Source organism: Cephus cinctus, unplaced genomic scaffold (genome assembly GCF_000341935.2).
Source record: "Cephus cinctus unplaced genomic scaffold, Ccin1 Ccin1_scaffold0080, whole genome shotgun sequence".
NCBI classification, from domain to species: domain Eukaryota; kingdom Metazoa; phylum Arthropoda; class Insecta; order Hymenoptera; family Cephidae; genus Cephus; species Cephus cinctus.
In genome coordinates, this window is record NW_014332821.1 from 1,058,720 (window position 1) to 1,079,566 (window position 20,847).

Sequence of the window (20,847 nt, forward strand, 5' to 3'; positions counted from 1 at the left end):
AGAACGGGTCTTGAGTAAAAGTCCATTGTGTGACATACGCTTCGTTCCCATATGGAACGTCTTTGTGGGACCTAATGTACTTTCAGGAAAATCATATGAAGTTTCTAGAACAGTGTTTATCAGTATGTATATACATACAGGAATATCATTTGTAGTAGGAAAAGCCAATGGACTTTCAGGAGAGTTGACTCTGTTGACTAAAATTTTTTCTTGAATCTTTTCTTCAAGCTTTTTATTTACGTTTTACTATAGTCTAATTAGTAAAAGGATTTATACCGTGCACTTTCGCTCCAGTGTCTAAGCGCTGCATAGAATTATAAGGAAAGAATGGTCAGAGTAATCGTTATTACCTTGACCGGGTCCTTGCGAAATCACAACGATAGTGTGTCAACCGTATTGAGAAAACAGGACAGTTGTAAGGTTAGGTTAGGTTAGGTCTTTTTTTTATAATCTTTTAATTACAATGTCCATGAAGTAAATATATTTATTAATTAAGTACTTGGAATCAACACTAATTGTTTCTCATTTATAACCTTATAGCTGAATCGGTTTAACGGCGACGTTAAAATTTCTTTACTTTTCAGCTACTGTGTTTCTCTTTTGTCGAGTGCACAGTCTCTGATATAAATTTGTACATTATTACTCGTGAGGTTGTAAGGGGGTTCATAAAAACGCTGAAAAGTATCCGGAAATATTTTCACATGTCTCCTTTGAAAACATATCGACCTGGTATATAATATAATAATTTTACAGAATAAACGGAGAGAGTCTATTTCACTTAACATGACATTATGGATCCACGGAAGTGAATAAATGATTGCTATAATTTAACGTTATGTTGGACAGTATATGGTATATGTATACTATATCTATCTATAAACTATGATACATTCGTCCTCTCATTATCTCGTTGGTTGATTTTCGTATCCTTTCTGTTGATTATATAAAATCATTGTGGTAGCAACAAAACCGCTTAGAAGTTCAGGACAAAACCAAAGGAAGCACGTCAATGTAATTTCTTAAAAATCTTTACGAGCACGCAATAATCCTACGGGAATATCAGTTTCTACCAGTGAACGGTATAAAAAATTTATACAGATGGTACCGATGGATTCGGTAACGATGATTGCGTATCGATAAGCCTTGAAAACAGAAATTTTTAGTAGCATTGGATTTCTCTCGTTCAAACATCCGGACCAAGAGCCGCCATGATGAATTCACATATCACTTATACAGACACTTATTACAAAATATGGCAAATGAAATTATTTTTTTTTAAACTCATTACCTGATTAGGTTATGGCAATGGTATAAGGTCCAAAGGACATTGATTGATTGTGAAAACTATAAGAAAAATTGAGTCAACTTTCGTAGTTATAAATTCCAATATATATTACTTTACATTTACTTACGTATTTTACGAAATTTCAATGCGGGAATATTTATTTGAACAGCACATCAAAGACGGACTATTAAATGCACAAGGTCATCCAGTCAATATAACCAGACTCCACCACTCTTATTTTCGTTGGAACGATCGTCTGCTTGATAATTGCATTTTTTTAAAGAGGATGTGTTCTTTATTATGTATAAGGTGGGATGGAACTAGTGGAGAGAGTCACTAGGTCTTGATGTGTTGACCTCGATCCTCGATCCCCGATAGACGCGCCTCCTTTCACTTTACGAACTTCGGCCAGACTTCTTTCTGCACGAGCAGCCACGACACTTGCATACGGCTCAGTCAATAGACTATCGGCCACCGGTACGCTGTCACTGCCAAAGAGAACGTCCTCAGTATGTTTACAGTTATCTGAATTTATTAAGAGAAATATCCAAGGGGATATTTAAGTTTGAGTTTTTCAAATTTCTAGTGCTGCTTTGACAGCAGAAGTGATAGTGAAAAGGACTAAATGTAACTGATGCGTCTACTAGTCATACGAGAGATTTATTATCGTTGGTACTCCCTGTAATCGTAGGTAAGCATTTTCGTTGTTCAGTGTTACAATTTTGACTTGTATTTTGCTTCGATAATATTTATGCCAGAGTGTCTGGCAGAGTAAATGTGTATTACGAGGATATTTTGTTAAATTATGTTTTTGGACGCTACGGTACTCCAGTCGTAAACTAGATTTGTGATTACGATAAACACATTCAACGGCAACGTTCGTAAAGTTCACTTTGAGTTTACAGAAATTACTTTTTTATTCTATTCGTAAAAGAACTGATATTCTAGATAATCCCGGTCGCTACGAGGTGCTTCATAAGCTCGAAATGATGCCTTACTGGGAAACATAAGGAAAAATATTCTATACTCCAGTTTCTTTACACGATGTCTACAAGCGTGAAGGTTACCGTAATACGACTGGTTGTATTGCTGTCTCTCTATACCCGTAAGTGAATATTAATCAATGATTTCCATCGTCTTTGAAAATAATATTCCACCATCTGATTAAAAAACCATGATCCCATATAAAAAAAAGGAACGTTCCAAAAGTTGCGTTTATTATCGCGAGAGAACGTGTTCCGGCATCGCGTGCCAAATTGATCGAAAAGTTCGACTTTCCATTTGACATCATCGGCGATTTTCAATAGGCGTCGAAGCTCAATAAAATACATATACGTTCTAATATATAAGATTCTATCTATGTAAAAGCATTATGCAGTATTTAATGTTTAAAAAAAATAACGTCCGTTACAGGTGCAGCTGGTTTTATCGTACCAGAAGAAGTGCCTACTGTGTTATCAGTAATATATTCAAATATACCACCGATCAAGAAAGGTAATAACAAGCAAAGTACCACCTTCTATGAAAATTACATATATCATTGCATGCATGGAACTTTTTATTTTTTAAGTGACTGAAGGAATCGTAATAGATACTGTAATTTCAAAAATATGTTAAACAACTTTCACCTTATGCATCCAGACAATATTTAACCGCACGCGTTATGTCATGTAATTTTTATATTGTATCCTGTAATTCATTCCACACTTAAATGTACCATAACCAGGAACCGATTCGAGACTCGGCGTTGGATTTCGACTTGGTGAACATGCCGACTTTCAAGTACTGGTCGAGCTGGGTCCACAAACCGAAACCGATCCCATTGGGAATGTAGATGCTAAGAAGAGAAGACAGGTATAGAGCGATGCTTGGTCACAATCATAAAATATTTAATTTATTATGTAAATTGTGTAACAAGTGCATTGACTTGTGTAATATTACAAGGCGACTCTCAATGCCGCGATGAGAGGAGAGCTTGGTCCTTGGGCTCAGACAGTTGCGCAATATCAGACTCAACGTAGAATACAGAAGGAGCTGGAGGAGATGCTGAGACTTCGAGAGAAATTGATGAAGTTACGTAACGAAGAGGCCAACCGGAAGGACGAGAAAAATAATGAAAGCGACGTGAAGGTAATTTAGAAATTTATAATCGAGATAATGTATTCGGATGATTTAATTTTTTAAAAATTTGTATATATTTAGACCGTGAGTAGCGATTGGCTAGGGAAATGGAGTGAAGAAATGGTTCAGTCACCGGAAGTACAAGTACCATCGGAAAGCCTACCGATTCAAAGAATTCTTCCACGCATTGCTCAGAACAGAAACGCGGTGCAGAGAGTCAACGAGACTCCAAAAGATGTCAGCAGTTTCGGCAACAAAATGAAACAGTTGGCGACACTCTACAATCCTCAACCCAGTGTTCAAAGTGTTTAATGTAAATCGCTCGTAATGAGATTTGGAGACATTTAGGTATCGAGTTAGAAATTATTATTTAAAATGAAGGTTGAAACAAGTCTGTGCCAATGATCGGTGGGTTCTTTTGTTACCGAATAGGGAACACCAAAAATAATACCGGCTTTCATTTCGAATTACCGGTTTTTAATTTTGACTCGGTGAACAAGTATGTTTATATATTCTTTTTTATTTATGCAAGTAATCTATGTTACCTTAAATACGATACTTGTAACGGTTTTAAAGCTTTTTTTTTTATTTTGAGTTTATTACAATATTTATTGGTTAATAGTCATATCGTTTAGTATCGAGGGACGACTGTTGTACAAATAAAACCTAACGAGTTATTAAACTATAACTTTGATATTTGATAGTTATGTGTGTATTCAAATTTATCCATAACGTTGACTGAAGATATACATATAACAACTGACAACATTTAAGATCACTTTGGCAAAACTATTGTCCTACATTGAGACAATCATGCAATTTATCAAATTTTACTTTACGAGCTTGTTTGAAATCGTCGATAACCTTAAGAAGCATACGCAATTCTGATGGTTCTTGAAAAATTGGTATATGATTTGTTCGCACTAATGCTCTGCGAAAAGGACGCAACGAGCGACGCTTTGGCGTTTCGCTCACACGATAGTATCCCCCTCTTTATTGTTCGCACGGCTTGAGGTACGTAAACTTTCCTGCACACTATCCTCTCTTACCTTTAATCAAAAAGGTGTTTAAAAAACCGATACTACTAGTGAAGCTAACCCAGGAACACGAGCAAAGACAGCGACTTTGCCCAAAGCCAACGGACTTCTCCTCCGACCTCCTCACCGACAAATACGATCGTTCCCACCCTCACAAGTGTTCAAGGGTCAGCGACTTCTTGCAGCGTTTTCAGGAAAGCGAAAAAATAAACCACAATCGCGAAAGATAGGTACCTACATAGTTAGATTGACTGCACGCAAGACTATGGTCGTAGCGTACTCTAAAGATGCTCAAGGCCCCCGTCGGGAGGTCCGAAGGGACCATATTGCGACCACAACTTGGGCCCGACCTACTGAGCAAGCTCAGCAAATGAGGCGGAAGGACAACCCCCGTCACCATAATCTACGTGTGTTTCTTTAACAGAATAAACTACCCTATTATGATTACTCGAAGAATGTTTAGCCCAACCAAAAAGATAGGAAAATTAAGACAAACACAATGGAAAGTGGACGAGAACAGAAGAGAAAGAAGAAGGCACAAAGAAAGAAATAAGGAAAGTAAAGAATAAGTTAAAAAATAAAAAAAGAAAATGAAAGTAGCAAAGTAAGAACTATGAGTATAGGACTTTAGAAAAAAATAAATATAGAAAACAAGGATAGAAATGGGTAAGATGAGACTGTCACCGAGACCGGTATGGGCGACCGACTCGTGGAAGAATGAGCACTGTAAGCTTAAGCATTCCCGTAAGGGTTCCTCCCCTCCCGCTCCACGTCTTCTGCGCAACAATTCTGGGCTCCGACAAATTTTACAATTTGCAGCATTTCTAATTGTTACCCACCGTATTTCCTATTTTCTAAGTGTTAATAAATATATACACTTATTAATATAATTCATCAATCGGGCCACTACCATGATATGAACTTTTATCTTCTCTCTAATATAGCTACCAGTGATATCACGTAATGGTCAGAAACTCGAAAGTACTACACAACTAAAATAAAACCCTACAAAAAATACTTAGGTGATTCCTTATTGAGTACTACTTGGCGGATCCGTGCATTACTTGATATAAATTTGCGATTATTATGCCAATTTTCAAATTCAAAACCAACGTCAACTTTCTATACAGGGTAAGTCGTTTAATTTGGCACAAACGAATATCTTGGAAAGAAAGCATTTTACGAAAAAAATATACGAACAAATTTCGTTTTGTTTCGAGGGGGAAAGAAAGTGCTGTGCCGTTATTTCTTAATCGCGGCGATTTTCAAGGTCTTTCGAAGGTCTATTTGGCTTTTTTAAATTGGAACCTATATTTTTTATTGCAGATTGTTATGATGTACAAATAACCAATTAACTTTTTTTCTGAAACATTTATTAATAGGACCTGTATTTTCAACAAGAGAAGACAAAAATTAACTAAGGCTCTTTTCTAGCTTAATAGAGTTCGAAAATGCATTGATGTTGAAGGACACCATTTTGAACACTTATTATAATATTATTTGGCAATATTAACAATAAATACGTTATTTACGCAAGAGAAAACATTAATTAACTTTTTTTTCTCTTCCGATTTTCGTATCTACAAAATCGCTTTCCTTATTAATAATCCCGGGGTCTACGTTTGATGTTGAAATAACATTGAAAATACTGGTCCTAATAAAAAATGTTTCAGAAAAAAGTTGATTGGTTATTTGTACAGCATAACAATCTGCAATAAAAAATATAGGTTCCCATTTAAAAAAACAAAGTTGACCTTGGAAAAACCTTGAGAACTGCCGCGATTAAGAAATAACGGTACAGCATATTTTTTTTCCGTCTCGAAACCAAACGAAATTTGTTCGAACAATTTTTTCGTAAAATGCTTCCTTTCCAAGTTAAACGACTCACCCTGTATAAAGCATATCAGTAATAATTCGTCATAAACATAGAATAGAATATATGATAGAATATATGACTATGAATATATATATATATATATATATATATATATATATATATATATCATAGCTTAGAATACTATTAGTACGTCCAAAGTAAATACTTTGGAATACCTGGCATGGACCCACCAAGTACTACTCGATAAGGAATCATCTAAAGTTTAATTAATTATTAAAGGACCATTAAATCATAATTAAATACGAGAAACAATAGTAATATAAAAGAGTACCGAAGACGTTATAGGAAATTTTGAAATCACTATTAAAGTGATGGGCTAGTGCTAGATCATATAATAAACAAATATGTAGTGATTGACGTATTTGTCATTAATAATATGATTTCAATACTTTTCGTTGGAGGAATTCGCAGCATTTCTGTACCTTGGCATAGTTTTTTACACGTAAGTGTTTTTTGGAGGGTTATATGTATGTATATGTACATACTGGGACACGAACCACGCGGGCCGAGAGAGAGAGAGAACGTTGGGGATCGTCCCTCTCTCTCTTTTATAGTCTCTGTCAAAAGTTATTATCGAGAGTCATTTTTGCTTATGGCGGTACGCCTTCTAGTATACATATATTTCAGTGGTTTCTTCAGATCTGCGACATTGTCCATTGGAATAAAGCCATAAGGAAAAGAAAAAGGGTTATCTCAAATTGACATTGTTTGTTGTTTACAATTCATAACATAATATATTCTAGAAAAACATTACAGTTATACTTGCATTTCTTGTAATCACACTATACAGAAAATGCTATAAACAATTATTGTTGTGTGATTTGTCTCATCGTTTATTGTATATTTCTTGCTTCTATTATTACTATAAAGAAGTCACTATTTATCCCTCAATTAACGGAAAATCCTGCAATATGGCTTCGGCATCTAGCACAAGTGCCCGTAGCCTATTTGTTGATTCCAAAATGAGACTGGCAGACAGAGTACAAGTCAATGTTAATAATGTTGCTTCACTAGCAAGACAAATACAGCGGGGTTCTAAAAGCAGTGAAGTAAGAATATGGTATCTTTTAACATGAAATCTCCTGTTACGAAGTTGTTTCAGATATTAATATTTAACTAATAATTATATAATTAGCTTATTCTTAATATTTGCAGATTTTAATGCATGCAGCTAGAAATTTCTCACTGCAGGAGCATGGGCTGGAGAATGCAGAAACAAATTTAAGGAAGTTGGCTCTTATTACTTCTCATCTGGAATATCAGCTAGACTCTATCGATCGGAGTTCTATTAAGTTGGAAGAAGTTACAGAACAAGTACGTGCCATGCAGCGTTAAGTTAAATAATAAAAAATATGTAATATAGATTTAACAAGTAAACCCTGAATACTTTGTTTATGTATATAATTGTAATGTTACCAAACATATATGTATATCATTTTAAAAGACTAAACTGTGATTTATAAGTATTTTATATTATGTTGTAACTCTTTTTTTATAGACAATTCCTAAGCAATCAAAATATAAATAAACCGTATAAGAAAACGGTTATTTATGGTGATTACTCCTTTTTTTTATACGGTTATTCTAAAAACTTTTACTCTGTCAATTTTATAATACATGTATGAAGTAATGGATGAGAACCGTCGTGTCACGTATCTCCAGAGGCTGTCTAAAGCAGCAGCGCCACCTGGTATCGGTTATTTTTATGTTTACTGTCCTATCTAGAGCATAGCACGTCCTGTATAATCGAAGACTCAAAACTTTTCGGTTTCTGTGCCTTTTCCGGTTGTACTGTAGCGTGTGTCAGGTAACGGATTGTAATGCGATTTCGTATTTATTGCAATCGGCACCTATGAAGAGAAAAACCATTGTTTTCCCAGATTTTATGTTTCTATTATCGCATAATCAACGTTGTGTATATAATATTTTTGGTCAAATTGGTGTTTTCGTGGTGTGAAATTTATAACCTGTCTTTGGCTTTGTTATTTGCAGCTTTCCCTGTTGACAACGTACTATTATCAAAACCTAAAGTATTTCATTAAGTTTGTATCGCCACAATAAATTTATCCGAGTGAGCAGAGTCGTATGTATTTACAAAATATTGTATTTTAATATTACACGTGTGAAATGTCACTCATATTGTGTACTTCTGCTGCAGTACGTCTTAACCTGCACTTGTTTGCGTATCTTCTCTAATATTTCAATTGGATACTAACAGATTAGTAAAATTGTTAATCGTAAGCTAAGGAAATTTTTTGGAATTATTTCCGGGAAAACAATGGTTTAGACGAATTAGAAACATATATAAATGTGCTAACTGTATCAAACAGTGGACTGGTTCTATCAGCTAAACATTTATTATTGACTTATTTTGTATTAGCCAATCGATTTTTTCAATTGAGCAAAGCAGCAACTGTTATGATGTAGTGTTTATTTCAATATAAATGTGATAATCAATTGAATTTTTGTTACTTGTTGGTGGTTTAGTTAAATATATTTCATAGAATGTCAGTTATGCCTTTAATCTACATAATTGCCAAGTACAAAAGCTTTTTACAGAATACGAAACATTAAATTTTTATATTTTTAGCTGCAGGATGAAGCAAATCGTAACCAACCAAACAGTGAAGATTCCAGATGGACTGACTGTATCAGTCAAGTCTCGTTTGGTAACTGTGAAAGGACCAAGGGGAGTGTTGAAACGCTCTTTCAAACATCTTGCTCTTGACATCCGTGTAAGTAGTATTGAAATCCTATCTATTTATATTGTAAAATTAGCTCTTGCTGTTCTCTATTATTTCTTATATTTATTTATGATGACCTGTGGATTCCCCTTCATTTTACTTATAAATGATAAATCCTGTACTGAAAATGTTAAAAATAATTATAATTTTTTGTAGGGTTTGCATGAATTCTACTTTTACTATCTTCTGTTGTTTTAGATGGTGAATCCAAGGGTACTAAAGGTTGAAAAATGGTTTGGTACTAAGAAAGAACTTGCAGCTGTTCGCACGGTCTGCTCCCACATAGAAAATATGTTGAAGGGTGTAACCAAGGGATATCAGTACAAAATGCGTGCTGTATATGCTCACTTCCCTATCAACTGCGTTACCACTGAAAATAACACAGTTATTGAAATCCGTAACTTCTTGGGAGAGAAATATATTCGACGTGTTAAAATGGCACCAGGTGTTACTGTCAGCAATTCAGCTAAACAAAAGGATGAGCTAATTCTGGAAGGAAATTCTTTGGAAGATGTTTCCCGATCCGGTGAGTTTAACATTTGATTACTCTTATTGATTATCCATCAATGTTTCATTGATATTACAATATACTTCATATCTGCTGAACAATATGAAAATATATCGAACTACGTGTATGTATATTGCAGCTGCGTTGATCCAGCAATCCACGACTGTCAAGAACAAGGATATCAGAAAGTTCTTGGATGGCCTTTATGTATCTGAGAAAACCACAGTTGTGCAAGATGATGAATAAACTATTCTGACACTGAATATACTTTGTTGCAAAATTTTCCATTGTCGTACAATTAAATCCTCGTTCAATCAAATGTATGTGTTTTTCAAATAGATTTTATATTTATGATAAGCATGTGACAATTTTGAAAATTATTCCTCACATGAGCAGTGAAAGTTATATTTGGAACCATAAAAATTTGGTACGTGTTAATTTAGTTTAATGAGTGTTCTGCATGGATGCTTTGTTAATCCATAAGTTCATTCGACACAGCTGACCCACGGTAGTAAGCACCTTGAACGGACAGATGAAAATTGTGAGATATCTGTTTACATGCATATTCCTTATACCATACACACATGGCTGTTTAGTCAACGTCAGATCCGTTCATTGACTTCTGACCATTATTAAACACAAACCATGTGTCACTGACAGCTGACTATTATCGTCATATAATGAAATACTAAAATGCAACAATCCATAAACAATATTCTCACAGTTCAATATTGACCAAATATATAACTGCAAAAAATTCTTTGTCATAAAAATTTCCAAATGTGATCCAAAATAAGAAAACAATATTTTTTAATTTCAAGAATTTGATTATAACATTTCAAGATGATGTATCTTTAATTATGCCACGACGCATAAGCTATAACATTTACACTGCTTATCTCCTCAAAATATTCCTACGAACTTTTTCAAATGTATTACAGTTCCGTTTGTAACTTCTTCAGTGATTTTCTCGGATTCTCATCAATTGCGAACAAAGAACGGCATTTAATCTGGTGTGTATATATACAGCCGTGAGCAATGCTCCCATTGGTGATGACAAAAACATTTAAAAGTAACAGTGGCGGAGTACGCGAGAACGATTCTAAAGTCCAAGTGATTCAGTATCGATAAGAGACGAGTGTTACATTAGTTATTTTTTAAGAAGCGCAAATAACGTGAACTAAGCATGGCCTTTAACCCAGCTATGAAGTAGTGCGCAAGAAAACCTTTCCCGGTTTAAACTTCCAAACGAACGGCTACGTTTTGCTACGTTTTGTGAGTCAAACAGTGTAACGTATAATAAAATTGCGAGTTATTGATCACATTGTTTCAACTATTATCGTCTGCTGGCAGACATGACGAGATGAATATTAAAAAAATAGTGCATTCTTTGTGGAAAGACAATGTTTTAACAACAATAAAGTAGGTGCACAACATATTCTTAACGACACTATGATAGTAATACATAACGACGATTAATTGTCATAATAGAGTATTCTTATGGTGGATGCTACATTGTTAGTGTTGCAGCACATGACTTTCATTGTAACACTGATAATAATATGTCTGGGTTTAAGAATTCTAGAAGCTGTTAACGCGTTACTTCTTATCATTGTCATTAGAATATATGGAATTGATTAAGGTTATGCAATATTAGAAAATATATAAATTGATGTCACTTAAGTTTATGGGTTATTCGAAAGAAAAGAACATGTGCAATCTCGAGTTCTCATTTTAACGTCAATGATAACAAAAAGGGTTCAGTATGCTAGCATAGATTGTCGAAAGGGATAAAAGTAGGATGAGAAACTTTATAAGCAAATTGAGCAAGCAATTGCATTTCTATATTTGTTGGTAATTAATATTGTGCAAGATAATCATCGTCATTGGCGTAATGGATTATTCATATATTCTTGTTTCATGGTTCATCGTCATATTATTCTTTTCACGGGTCATGTCGCTTTTATAATCCAAGAAGTGCACTACCATCCATCTCCAGAGATATTTCATACTGCAAAATCATCTCAAAACCTATCATAGACATAATGTGACGATTGAATAGCGTTTTCTTTTCTTATGCTTCGTCAATAATAGCATCGCAATGATAGCAAAATAAATGCATTCGGAACGTAAAATATTTGTTCATAAATAAAAAACATTTATTCGACGAAAATAATCGAATTTCATCTTGACCTTTCTATTTGCCATTTATTTCTCAGAGATAAACCTGTAATTAATCCAACATAATTATGAAATTCGACGGCTATCATTTTCTATAAAGATAAATATTATGAAAAATAAAACAGCTCTGAAAAAATGATAATACCTTTTTATCAAAAAATTATAATTTGACGTACTTTCGTTAAATTATGATTGCAAAATTTTGCCAAATACATATCGCTAAGTTGTGTATTTACCCATGCTATCACAAATTACATGTTTTACATTGCCGTAATAAAATTGTACCGTTTCAGCTAACACGAAATTACATGTAACGTGCATGTTAGTTGTAATTTCTCGTTTATTTTCATAAGGTCCACGTAACAATGCTGTTATATTAACGTTACGAATTTGAGTGTGAAATTACAACCAATATCCAGTTTACATATAATATTGCGTTTGCTGCGATAGTTTAAACACTGATCTTCGTAGATCGGAGATCTTACTGTGTCAATGGAATTCATGCATTGCTCTCTCTCATCTGACGTATCAAATTAAGAATGGCTATGAGGACGACGAGACTGCGAGAGACAAACGTAGAAACGCACAGAAAGCAAGAGAGAGAAAGAGAGAGAGTTACAGGCTGATCCGTATAAGCATGGCAGAAAGAGGGATCTGGAGATAGCGGGAGGGAGCAAGGGACGTAGAATGTAAAAGTGAGCATGTGTATCGGAATCGGTACCGAGCTCTAAGGAGTCAGTAGACCGCACATGCTACTGCGGTCAACATCATACATCGGTTGACATTTTGACATAGGTCGATAATTTTATTGAAAGAGCATTTTAAAAGCATAAAATTAGCAAGAAACAATTTTTAAGTATAACGGATATTTAATTAGTGATACGCAGTGATTTTTTTTTTAATTCACAACAACTTTCACCTGACACCACCAACTTGTATTTCTCTGGTACGTATTTGCTGTTGATTTTCATTAAATTTTTTTACTCGTTATTACCGATTCTTCCATTAGGAGAGGATCGATTATTTTATTTATACAGACAGCGACAGTAAAATATATCGTTCTTTTTTAAATTTAACTTTAATAACATTATGTACGATATTCTTCTTGAGCATCACGCGATTATCTATTAGTTAATTATAATTGAAAGAAACATTTGTGAAAAATTGTAGAAGACACGTAATGTCATCCACATTTTTATAATTGTTAATCATACATACTCGCACATGCTTATACTCGTATAAAAGTATCTCGACTTTACCGATAATATCATTTTCACACTGACTTTTTGTAATTTTTATTGAACTCTGTGTCAACTCTTTGCTGGTTCAAACTCATCGGAAAGTTGTCCTCTCGCTGATAGTGTATTTCCGCTGATGCGAACTATGTCTGATTACACGCCACTTTTCTTTTTTTCGAATACGTATCTGCAGGACACGGAGAGAGAACCGTGTCTTACTCAGAAAGAGTAAGACAGAGATACGTTGAATCTTTCACGAGAGTTACAGGATAAATTAAGTCACGGTCTCGTGGCCTTGGCTTTTGCAAGAAATTAAGGCGCGTTTTCACAATTATAACCTAGCAACCATTGATATGTATACCGATCAATTTTATAGTGTCCTACCCAGGGATATAACAGTTACTTACATGAAGTGTTTTATAACCATTATATGTTTGAGAAAGATATTTTAATGTTGCTCATATACAGGGTGAGTTGTTCTACACTCCGAATCTGGGAGGAGCCTCCGTATGTATTAGATGCGCTATTCTCCAATCAGTTTGCCCGCACCTACGGGCAAGGTGTCCGCAACTGCCATGCGGATCAGTAGCCTGACATGTTTATAATGCAATATCAAGAATACCATGCCTTGTAGGTGCGGGTAATCTGATTGGAGAATAGTGTACCTTATACATATGGAGGCTCCTCCCAGATTGGGAGTCTAGGATAACTCACCCTGTATAATTGTTATTTTGCGTTTGCTGAAAGGCCTTTAAAAAAAATATTGAATGAAATCACGTATGTCAGAACTTTTACATCAGTATAAGCCACTTTTTATAGTACCTTGTTTCACGTAAAATTAAACACATAAAATTTTGAGTTTACTTTACAGTCTTCTAGCAGTTTGTATTAATTTTTTTTTACGTACAATTTAAACGGACATTAATACTGGAGATATTTTAGAGCATTCAGTCACATTTTTGAAGTAGTCCACGTAAGTAATATGTATGTATGTATATTTTTAAAAAAATATAAAAATGATGAATGAACACTTGTTCAAATAGTATTTCTTTCTCTTTCGTATTATTTGCATATAATTAATCATATGAAAAAATATATATAACTTATTTATAATCTTAAATATAACATATGTACCTTTCGGCATATAGTGTATGTAAATTATATGTAGTATCAAATATACAAAAATGGATAGTGAAAAGAAGTGTTAAACGTATATTGACAAGAGAATAATTGATCACGAATTAGAAATGAATATTTTCATGGAATATCATCATACCTAAGGTACATTTTGATTGTACATACACTTGAAATACTAAATATTGGTGTACTATTGTATTCAATATGTCACAATATGTCCTTCTGTATACAGAATGACCATCTGGCAATGTTACATTCCCACAAATATATACGTAAATCATTAACATTAATTTATTCCATTTTCTTAGAATTTCTTGAATTTCGATGATTAGCAAAATATTATATTGTTTTATATCTTAAAAAACCTTCCTATCTCCTATCCGAAAATATTGAAGTATGGGTCAGAGCCATCGAACTGCTAATTGCTTTTCAATTACAGCGATAAATACGTTAGGTTAGATTAACGACTTAGCATTTGATTACATAAGGTCATTGTCAAAATTAAGTATAACATTTAGTTTTTCAAGAAAAGAATGGTATTATTATTATTTTTTATATTTATCTCAAGTCCAATTGACTTGAAAACGAATCATTTACAAGTATCTATTACACGCACATTCAAGATGTTAATTTACATATCGCTCTGTCATATTCTGCAATAATATTACCTACGCATAAGTGAACATTCGGTATAGATAAACGTAGACACGGCATTGCGTTTATTTTCCCAACAGCACCCATACTTGGGTTACTCATATGGTCTAACCAACGTAAATTTTTTAAGCAATCAGAAACGTAAGACAGACACGAATAGAAATTGCAAAAAATTGCAATGCGCGACAAAGACGCAAGGATACTTTGAGAAAAAAAAATTGAATTTCCGCACTGCCGCTTGTCATTTGCTGTTGATGGATCATCGATTTATACATTTTTTTATTTGCAATATAAATAATTGTTGCTCGACGATCAATGTATGGTATTATTTATAAATAGTTTTTTGTCATTACTCCGTCGATATTAGAGACTCACGCCTTTCTCATGATCGTCATAGAATAATTGCTGAGATCACCGATCATCCATCATTAAATATTTGAATAACGCATAAATTTGCTTTTTATTGTTATAACTTGTCAATTACAAGAGTTTACTTTCCATGTAACGTGTATCAGGCTTTGTATCCTGGTATTATAATCAGCGTATCCTTAAAATTCCATTTCGTTATCATTATAAAATTCCGATTATCATTGCATTTAATATGTATATCATTGAATATGAACTATGCTCTGACCAATGAAAATCAATGGCTTCAAATTGACTCGTCAAAGCGACCTTTCATGCTTTTCATGATTGGAAGAATCGTGAAAATATAATAAAATCGTTCATATTACCTATGTACGACGTATACAATTTTTTTTTTATAATAAAATGACCCGATTGATCATAGTAAAAAAAATAATTATCCATCGTCATACATGAGCGTTGATTATTTATAAGACAAATAATTGTCGGTCTGATATAAAGATGAAAAATTCAATAGTGAATAGTATCTCATTTGTCTGTGACATGTGGCAAGAACATAAAGGCCACTTGGACAGCCGCGAATGTCCGATAGCACAGCGCTTACGCCATGAGTCACAATTTGATGAACTTTGTTCAAGAGTAACACAGTGTCTCTATCATATGCGGTATCTGCTTGCAAGGTCCTTGGTCCTATTGGAATTTTTTTGAATTAATAATCTGTTTTTTTTTGGAATCCGGTATACGAAGTCTCCACAGACGCAAGGTATAGGCGGATTTAACTTGTCAGGCTTTTGCCGTCCAAGTTTGGGATTATAATAGGATTTGCGGTATTGCGTTACGTAGAACCTGTTGCTGGAACTAGAATATAGAAGGAAAAGAGATAAACACGAAAATAATATATTAGGGAACAATGTTATTTGTGCGTCTCTTCGAAAATGAATCGCAAAAACCTTGTATATGTTTCAAAATTGACAACAATTATAACCTCCAACGATTACAATGACGCGCGATTATAATTCTGGTGACGTACAAGTGCGCTAAAAAAACTACTTTATAAATGATCTTGCTCCTGTTATCGCGCATTCGGTATATGTCAATAAGATTCTAGTGTTGTCATCTGAATAAAGCACGCGAAGTTTACGACAATTATTTGAATGATCGATTGAGTCGTATTTTAAATTATTTTCTTTGTTATTTTATCTGAGTGTCTTGTGTGAAGTATTTATTAATGATTGACACGACACATAGGTACGTTCGATAACGAGATGTTTTTACAATATTATTTTTATATTACGGATCGAAGTTATCTTTTGAAAAAATGTATGAAATCGCTTGACAAGTTGTTATGCCTGATTAACTATTTGATAACATAGGTCAGACAAATAAAAATTTAAATGTAGGAAAATACAGTTTTACGTCATTGAGGACCAGGACTAATTAAAATGATAATTAAATTACGAAATAAAATTGAAATTCGAATCTTTCACTTGGCATGCGACTAAAATGTCAACAAAAATGACAGAATTTTGATATATATTTTTTTTCTTAAAATGAAATCAATACTCAAAGAATAATTCGATTTTAAATTTTTCGCATTTTTTAAATTCACATTAAAATATTGTAGTCGGCTCACACATTCAGTTTTAAGCTAATTACTGCGAAAATTGTGTTAAAATTGTTCTCTCAACCTTGTAGAATGTGCGTTGAATTTTGTTTTCTGAAAGAATCTCTGCAAGAAACCTGTGAGTTAAGATTTTCGTTTACATTTTACTCGCACGACTATGAAAGGTCCGAAGTCCCCTTAAGCACTGTTTTCGCATTTAATTATTTCTTCCTCTCGACGTTTCTAAACAAGCTTAAGAACCCACTTCATCGGGTTATTCCATATACACACGTAAAATTTATGAGGTTGCTATACTGACGATTCCGCTGTCCTCGTGGAAGAAACCGGAAATAACGATGTGTATGAATTGTGATATTTAAATTCAGTCACAATTACACAATCACATTTTTTTCGTATAACCTGTTTATTCCTTCCATGAACAAATTTCATCATCTTTAATACTCTTTGATACCAATTCACCTTCAATATTATTCATATTGCCAGTTATTAGTTCATTTCTTTTTTTGGTCTTTTTAATGACAACTTTCACGTAAGTTGTTAAATATTCAGTATAAACTTTGGCGATTGGACGACCAGAAAAATAAAGAAATCAAATGAACTTTGCTTGATGACGCTGTAGAATATTTTCATTGGATCTCTTTGGCGAATTATTGAATACTAAAGTCAGTCGAATGTAACTGTCTGTCTATTTGGGCTTTTGACCTTATGTGGTTGGTGTAATAGTATACAAACTACCGCTTTAATGCACATATTGAATTCGATAATTTTGAAGATGCATTATAATTAATAGGCAGTAGTTTACATGTACTGACACAAACCAATCAGAGATTTACAATAAAACCGAAAATTTTATTATTTGACTAAAGTCCGTGATTACTGATTTCTTCGATAATATCTTGGTAGTTTTTTCAAAGACCTCGAAGAAACCTTGAAATGGATGAGACTAGCACGTGGATACAGTACAATGGGTTCTGGTCTCAAGTCCAGCAACAATCTGATTTGATGATAATTACTAAATCATTATTATCAAGCGATCTGTCATATATATAAGAATTTAATCTAATCAGTGAATCCGTCCAGTTAAGTTTTATGAGTGTGTCATTTCTTACCCGAAGCATGGTCGCTTGTTTCAGATCGTTTTGCAATGGTCGTCTGATCGGTAGTGTGCTGCTCCGTAAAATAAAAAAAAATTGAATAGATCCGACAGAAAAATAAAGTAATTGCAATAGCATTTATCAAGGATGGAAGTGTTGATACACGAGGCGTCCAAAAGTGGACAGGAAGCAGCGAATAAAATAAGCAACGTGCAACAGGTAACCAGAAGTCAGAACTCGGTCGTGCGAACTGAAGACTCCGAACATTTTTCAAGTTTCTGCCAAAAGCAGTCAGTGGACATAACGTTTGAGGATATCCGTTACACAGTATCTCTTGGATTTCGAAAAGGTTAGTCAATTTTATTAATTAATGTGAAAATAAATTTTTGCCCTTTTTCAAAATTTATATGGACAACCCTATCACGTGGTTCATCAAAATTAATTAACGTATAAAAGAAAGTGTAAAGTATAATCTAAAGAAATCCGTGTAACGTTAAACTTTATGCTTGCAAAAATATTTCGCGAAGTGGATTCTCAGTACGTAATGCATTTTGTGCAAGAGAAAGTTGCCGATTGACCCCTAACATTTTATATAGTGTATATAGCAAAGTGCATTACGTGATTGCAGGGAATCCATTCGAACGTGATATAATTTTTTGTTAACGAATCATAATGATTTTTCGTTTGCTCGTTAAGCGTATATCATTACATTCTCTATATTTACAATGTCTGATTACACATCACTTCCTGTTGAATTAGGGACAAAGATTTTCTTTGTCTTTGCGATGACTTTCGTTCTCTTTAAACTGTTTACTGATTACTGTTCATTCATACATTTATGTTCACATATGAGCATTAGATACTGTATAAGACTAATATTCACTTTAAAGTCCTATCAGAGTTATGTTCTCATTATTTTTGGAAATTCTAATAGTCTCTTACCACGGCTGATAATAGGTAATTCAGTAAAGTTTGCACTTAATTTCGGGAGAACAATCAATACCTAAAATGACAGTGACTGAAATTCATTAATATATATCCTAATATTTTATATTTACTTTAAAATGCTGAAATATTCTCGTGATCTACCTTGTAATATTGTTAATCTTGGTGACCTTTAAGTACCTAATATATTTTCTTTACTGAGAGTCTTAATCCACGTATGAATCAACCTTTGTACCGTGTTCAATGTCCATATGGATAACATTTGTAAATCTATCTTATCTCACATATTCAGTTTATCAATGATAACTGCACATACAATGCTGTTCCTTGGTCAAATGACTTTTTCATGCATTGGCATAAAAAACGATGGAAATTATTTAGTATAATTGATACTCATGATCTTTATACCGTATACATATAACCTAGGTCAATATGACACTTTGACATGCCATCGATATAACATCTAATGCAAGGCAATTATTTATCCGGCATTGCTTTGCATACAATTATTTCATGTGAAATTCTCGCTAATGATGATACGTCAAATATTACTTGACAGTAGATCTCTGCCAAGTTACACAACGGCAAATAGCAAATTTCCATTTTAATAGCAAACAATTAATTTTCCTTTTCTATTTCTATTATAGCTCTGCAAAACTTGTATGCCTCTTCGTATTTTATTGTCGCTTAAATGTCAATACTTAACTATATCTCAAATATTGTGTCTGTATGTACCTACTGCGTATACCTGCAAAAATATATTTACACTTTTGTAGTATAGGAATACTTGATCGCTCATAATTGATATCAGAATTTCCATGGTTGATGCTATAAAAAACAAGCCTCATAGCCTCCATGGTCAGGCCCCTTTCGCGCCACGTCTGAGAGTAATAAGTGTAGAGATTGACGAAATAAAGGATGACGTTAACAAAGCTGTCCTCTACAGGGCAAAAAGTACACGACAGTTGAAGGAAAAATTGATCCGCCACGGAAACACGAAAGGGGAAGTTAAGGTTAGAGCAAGGCGCACGTAGGAGCAAAATAAGAATACGTTGGGAGAAGTAATGACAAAGGAAAGAGACGCTTACAGTCGCGGGCGTAGATCGTATACTTTTCTGTTGAAGCTTCATCACCGGACTTATACCCAATGCAGTTATCACTCATCATATAACGTATCATCGAATTCACGTGTGGACTTTGAGCATCCAACGAAACGTGAATCTGTTTCATAAGTGTGTAACGTTATCATTACAGGCAAGAAAGAAATTTTACACGCTATTAATGGACGATTTCCGCCGAAGCAACTCATCGCCATTATGGGTCCATCCGGTGCTGGAAAATCAACTCTTCTTGATATTCTTTCTGGTTACCGAATCACCGGCGTCCAAGGTGACGTTTACGTTAATGGACGAATTCGTGACTTGAACTCATTCCGCAGGTACATATTATTTCCGACAATCTTTACTAACTTGATTAAATTATTTAATAATATTTTTTTCAATCTTGTCTCCTTTGTAAGAGCGATGCTTTGTTATCCATTAAGAGGCTGTTCACATTGATCATTTTTAATCGTCTCTTACAGATCCAGCGCCTACATCACGCAAGATGATCGTTTGCAACCTTTATTAACGGTTCTCGAGAATATGAAAGTGGCGGCAGATTTAAAATTGAAAAGTAGTACTCCCGAACGAGAGAAACGTTACACGGTATGTTATCTATGCAGAAATTATCGTATATATGACATAGCATAGAGATTACCATTATCTTCTGTAATTTTATTCGTATTAGTGTTTTAGCGTAGTGAAATTAAGTTTTATTATTCGACTCCACGTGGAGACGATTTATCAGCTGGGAACTTGATTCTGTTATCAGGTCTATCCCCAATCCATGTGTTTGATTATGGCCGACAATTTCCTCATTTCGTATCAATAATTCGACGTCTCGTGGTCATTGATAATATCGTGCTGCATATCTTGTCGAGCTGATTATTGCAGTTTCAGTACTTAAAGGGCGGGA

The 20,847-nt window shown here is 34.0% G+C and overlaps 4 protein-coding genes and 1 long non-coding RNA gene across 10 annotated transcripts in view; 4 read left to right on the forward strand and 1 right to left on the reverse strand.

The window, feature by feature from the left end:
* Positions 1-1,463: 1,463 nt before the first annotated feature.
* LOC107271613 lies at positions 1,464-4,109 on the forward strand. 5 transcript variants are annotated; one of them, XM_025089039.1, is made up of 7 exons: positions 1,464-1,794; positions 1,872-1,976; positions 2,220-2,390; positions 2,699-2,779; positions 3,012-3,139; positions 3,230-3,415; positions 3,488-4,109. In XM_025089039.1, exons 3-7 carry the CDS (start codon positions 2,330-2,332, stop codon positions 3,716-3,718), a joined length of 687 nt encoding a protein of 228 aa, XP_024944807.1. In that variant the 5' UTR covers positions 1,464-1,794; positions 1,872-1,976; positions 2,220-2,329; the 3' UTR covers positions 3,719-4,109. The 5 variants fall into 5 exon arrangements, with proteins under 5 accessions (XP_024944807.1, XP_024944800.1, XP_015603307.1 ...); XM_015747821.2 differs by having other exon boundaries at positions 1,465-1,794; positions 2,234-2,390; XM_025089032.1 differs by having other exon boundaries at positions 1,464-1,976.
* A 2,704-nt stretch (positions 4,110-6,813) lies between these two features.
* On the forward strand, positions 6,814-7,811 carry LOC107270471 (BLOC-1-related complex subunit 7). The gene is made up of 2 exons (XM_015745518.2): positions 6,814-7,389; positions 7,496-7,811. The coding sequence occupies exons 1-2, from the start codon at positions 7,252-7,254 to the stop codon at positions 7,673-7,675; spliced, it is 318 nt and encodes a 105-aa protein (XP_015601004.1). The 5' UTR covers positions 6,814-7,251; the 3' UTR covers positions 7,676-7,811.
* A 205-nt stretch (positions 7,812-8,016) lies between these two features.
* LOC107271350 (60S ribosomal protein L9) lies at positions 8,017-9,911 on the forward strand. Its single transcript, XM_015747254.2, has 4 exons — positions 8,017-8,147; positions 8,931-9,075; positions 9,283-9,610; positions 9,732-9,911. Exons 2-4 carry the CDS (start codon positions 8,938-8,940, stop codon positions 9,836-9,838), a joined length of 573 nt encoding a protein of 190 aa, XP_015602740.1. The 5' UTR covers positions 8,017-8,147; positions 8,931-8,937; the 3' UTR covers positions 9,839-9,911.
* Positions 9,912-11,414: 1,503 nt separating this feature from the next.
* Positions 11,415-12,236, reverse strand: LOC112494961. The gene is made up of 2 exons (XR_003060995.1): positions 11,919-12,236; positions 11,415-11,819 (listed from the first exon to the last, which is right to left on the reverse strand). It is a non-coding gene; the product is annotated as an uncharacterized LOC112494961 (long non-coding RNA).
* A 194-nt stretch (positions 12,237-12,430) lies between these two features.
* Positions 12,431-20,847, forward strand: part of LOC107271344 (ATP-binding cassette sub-family G member 4) — a 13,553-nt gene continuing 5,136 nt past the window's right edge. The window contains exons 1-4 of one of the 2 annotated variants that reach the window (XM_015747239.2): positions 12,447-12,719; positions 17,926-18,235; positions 20,086-20,269; positions 20,414-20,537. In XM_015747239.2, the coding sequence (XP_015602725.1) occupies positions 18,034-18,235; positions 20,086-20,269; positions 20,414-20,537 (510 nt within the window). In that variant the 5' untranslated portion in view covers positions 12,447-12,719; positions 17,926-18,033. Of the gene's footprint in view, positions 12,720-17,925; positions 18,236-20,085; positions 20,270-20,413; positions 20,538-20,847 lie in introns of both variants that reach the window. The other variant, XM_025088906.1, reaches the window with a different exon arrangement.

Coding starts and splice junctions, on each gene's coding strand:
- LOC107271613 (XM_025089032.1), top strand. CDS start 2,330: ATGTCTACAAGCGTGAAGGTTACCGTAATACGACTGGTTGTATTGCTG. Junction 2,391..2,698: donor ATTGCTGTCTCTCTATACCC/GTAAGTGAATAT, acceptor CGTCCGTTACAG/GTGCAGCTGGTTTTATCGTA. Junction 2,780..3,011: donor TATACCACCGATCAAGAAAG/GTAATAACAAGC, acceptor TACCATAACCAG/GAACCGATTCGAGACTCGGC.
- LOC107271350 (XM_015747254.2), top strand. CDS start 8,938: ATGAAGCAAATCGTAACCAACCAAACAGTGAAGATTCCAGATGGACTG. Junction 9,076..9,282: donor ATCTTGCTCTTGACATCCGT/GTAAGTAGTATT, acceptor CTGTTGTTTTAG/ATGGTGAATCCAAGGGTACT. Junction 9,611..9,731: donor GGAAGATGTTTCCCGATCCG/GTGAGTTTAACA, acceptor TGTATATTGCAG/CTGCGTTGATCCAGCAATCC.
- LOC107270471 (XM_015745518.2), top strand. CDS start 7,252: ATGGCTTCGGCATCTAGCACAAGTGCCCGTAGCCTATTTGTTGATTCC. Junction 7,390..7,495: donor GGGGTTCTAAAAGCAGTGAA/GTAAGAATATGG, acceptor TAATATTTGCAG/ATTTTAATGCATGCAGCTAG.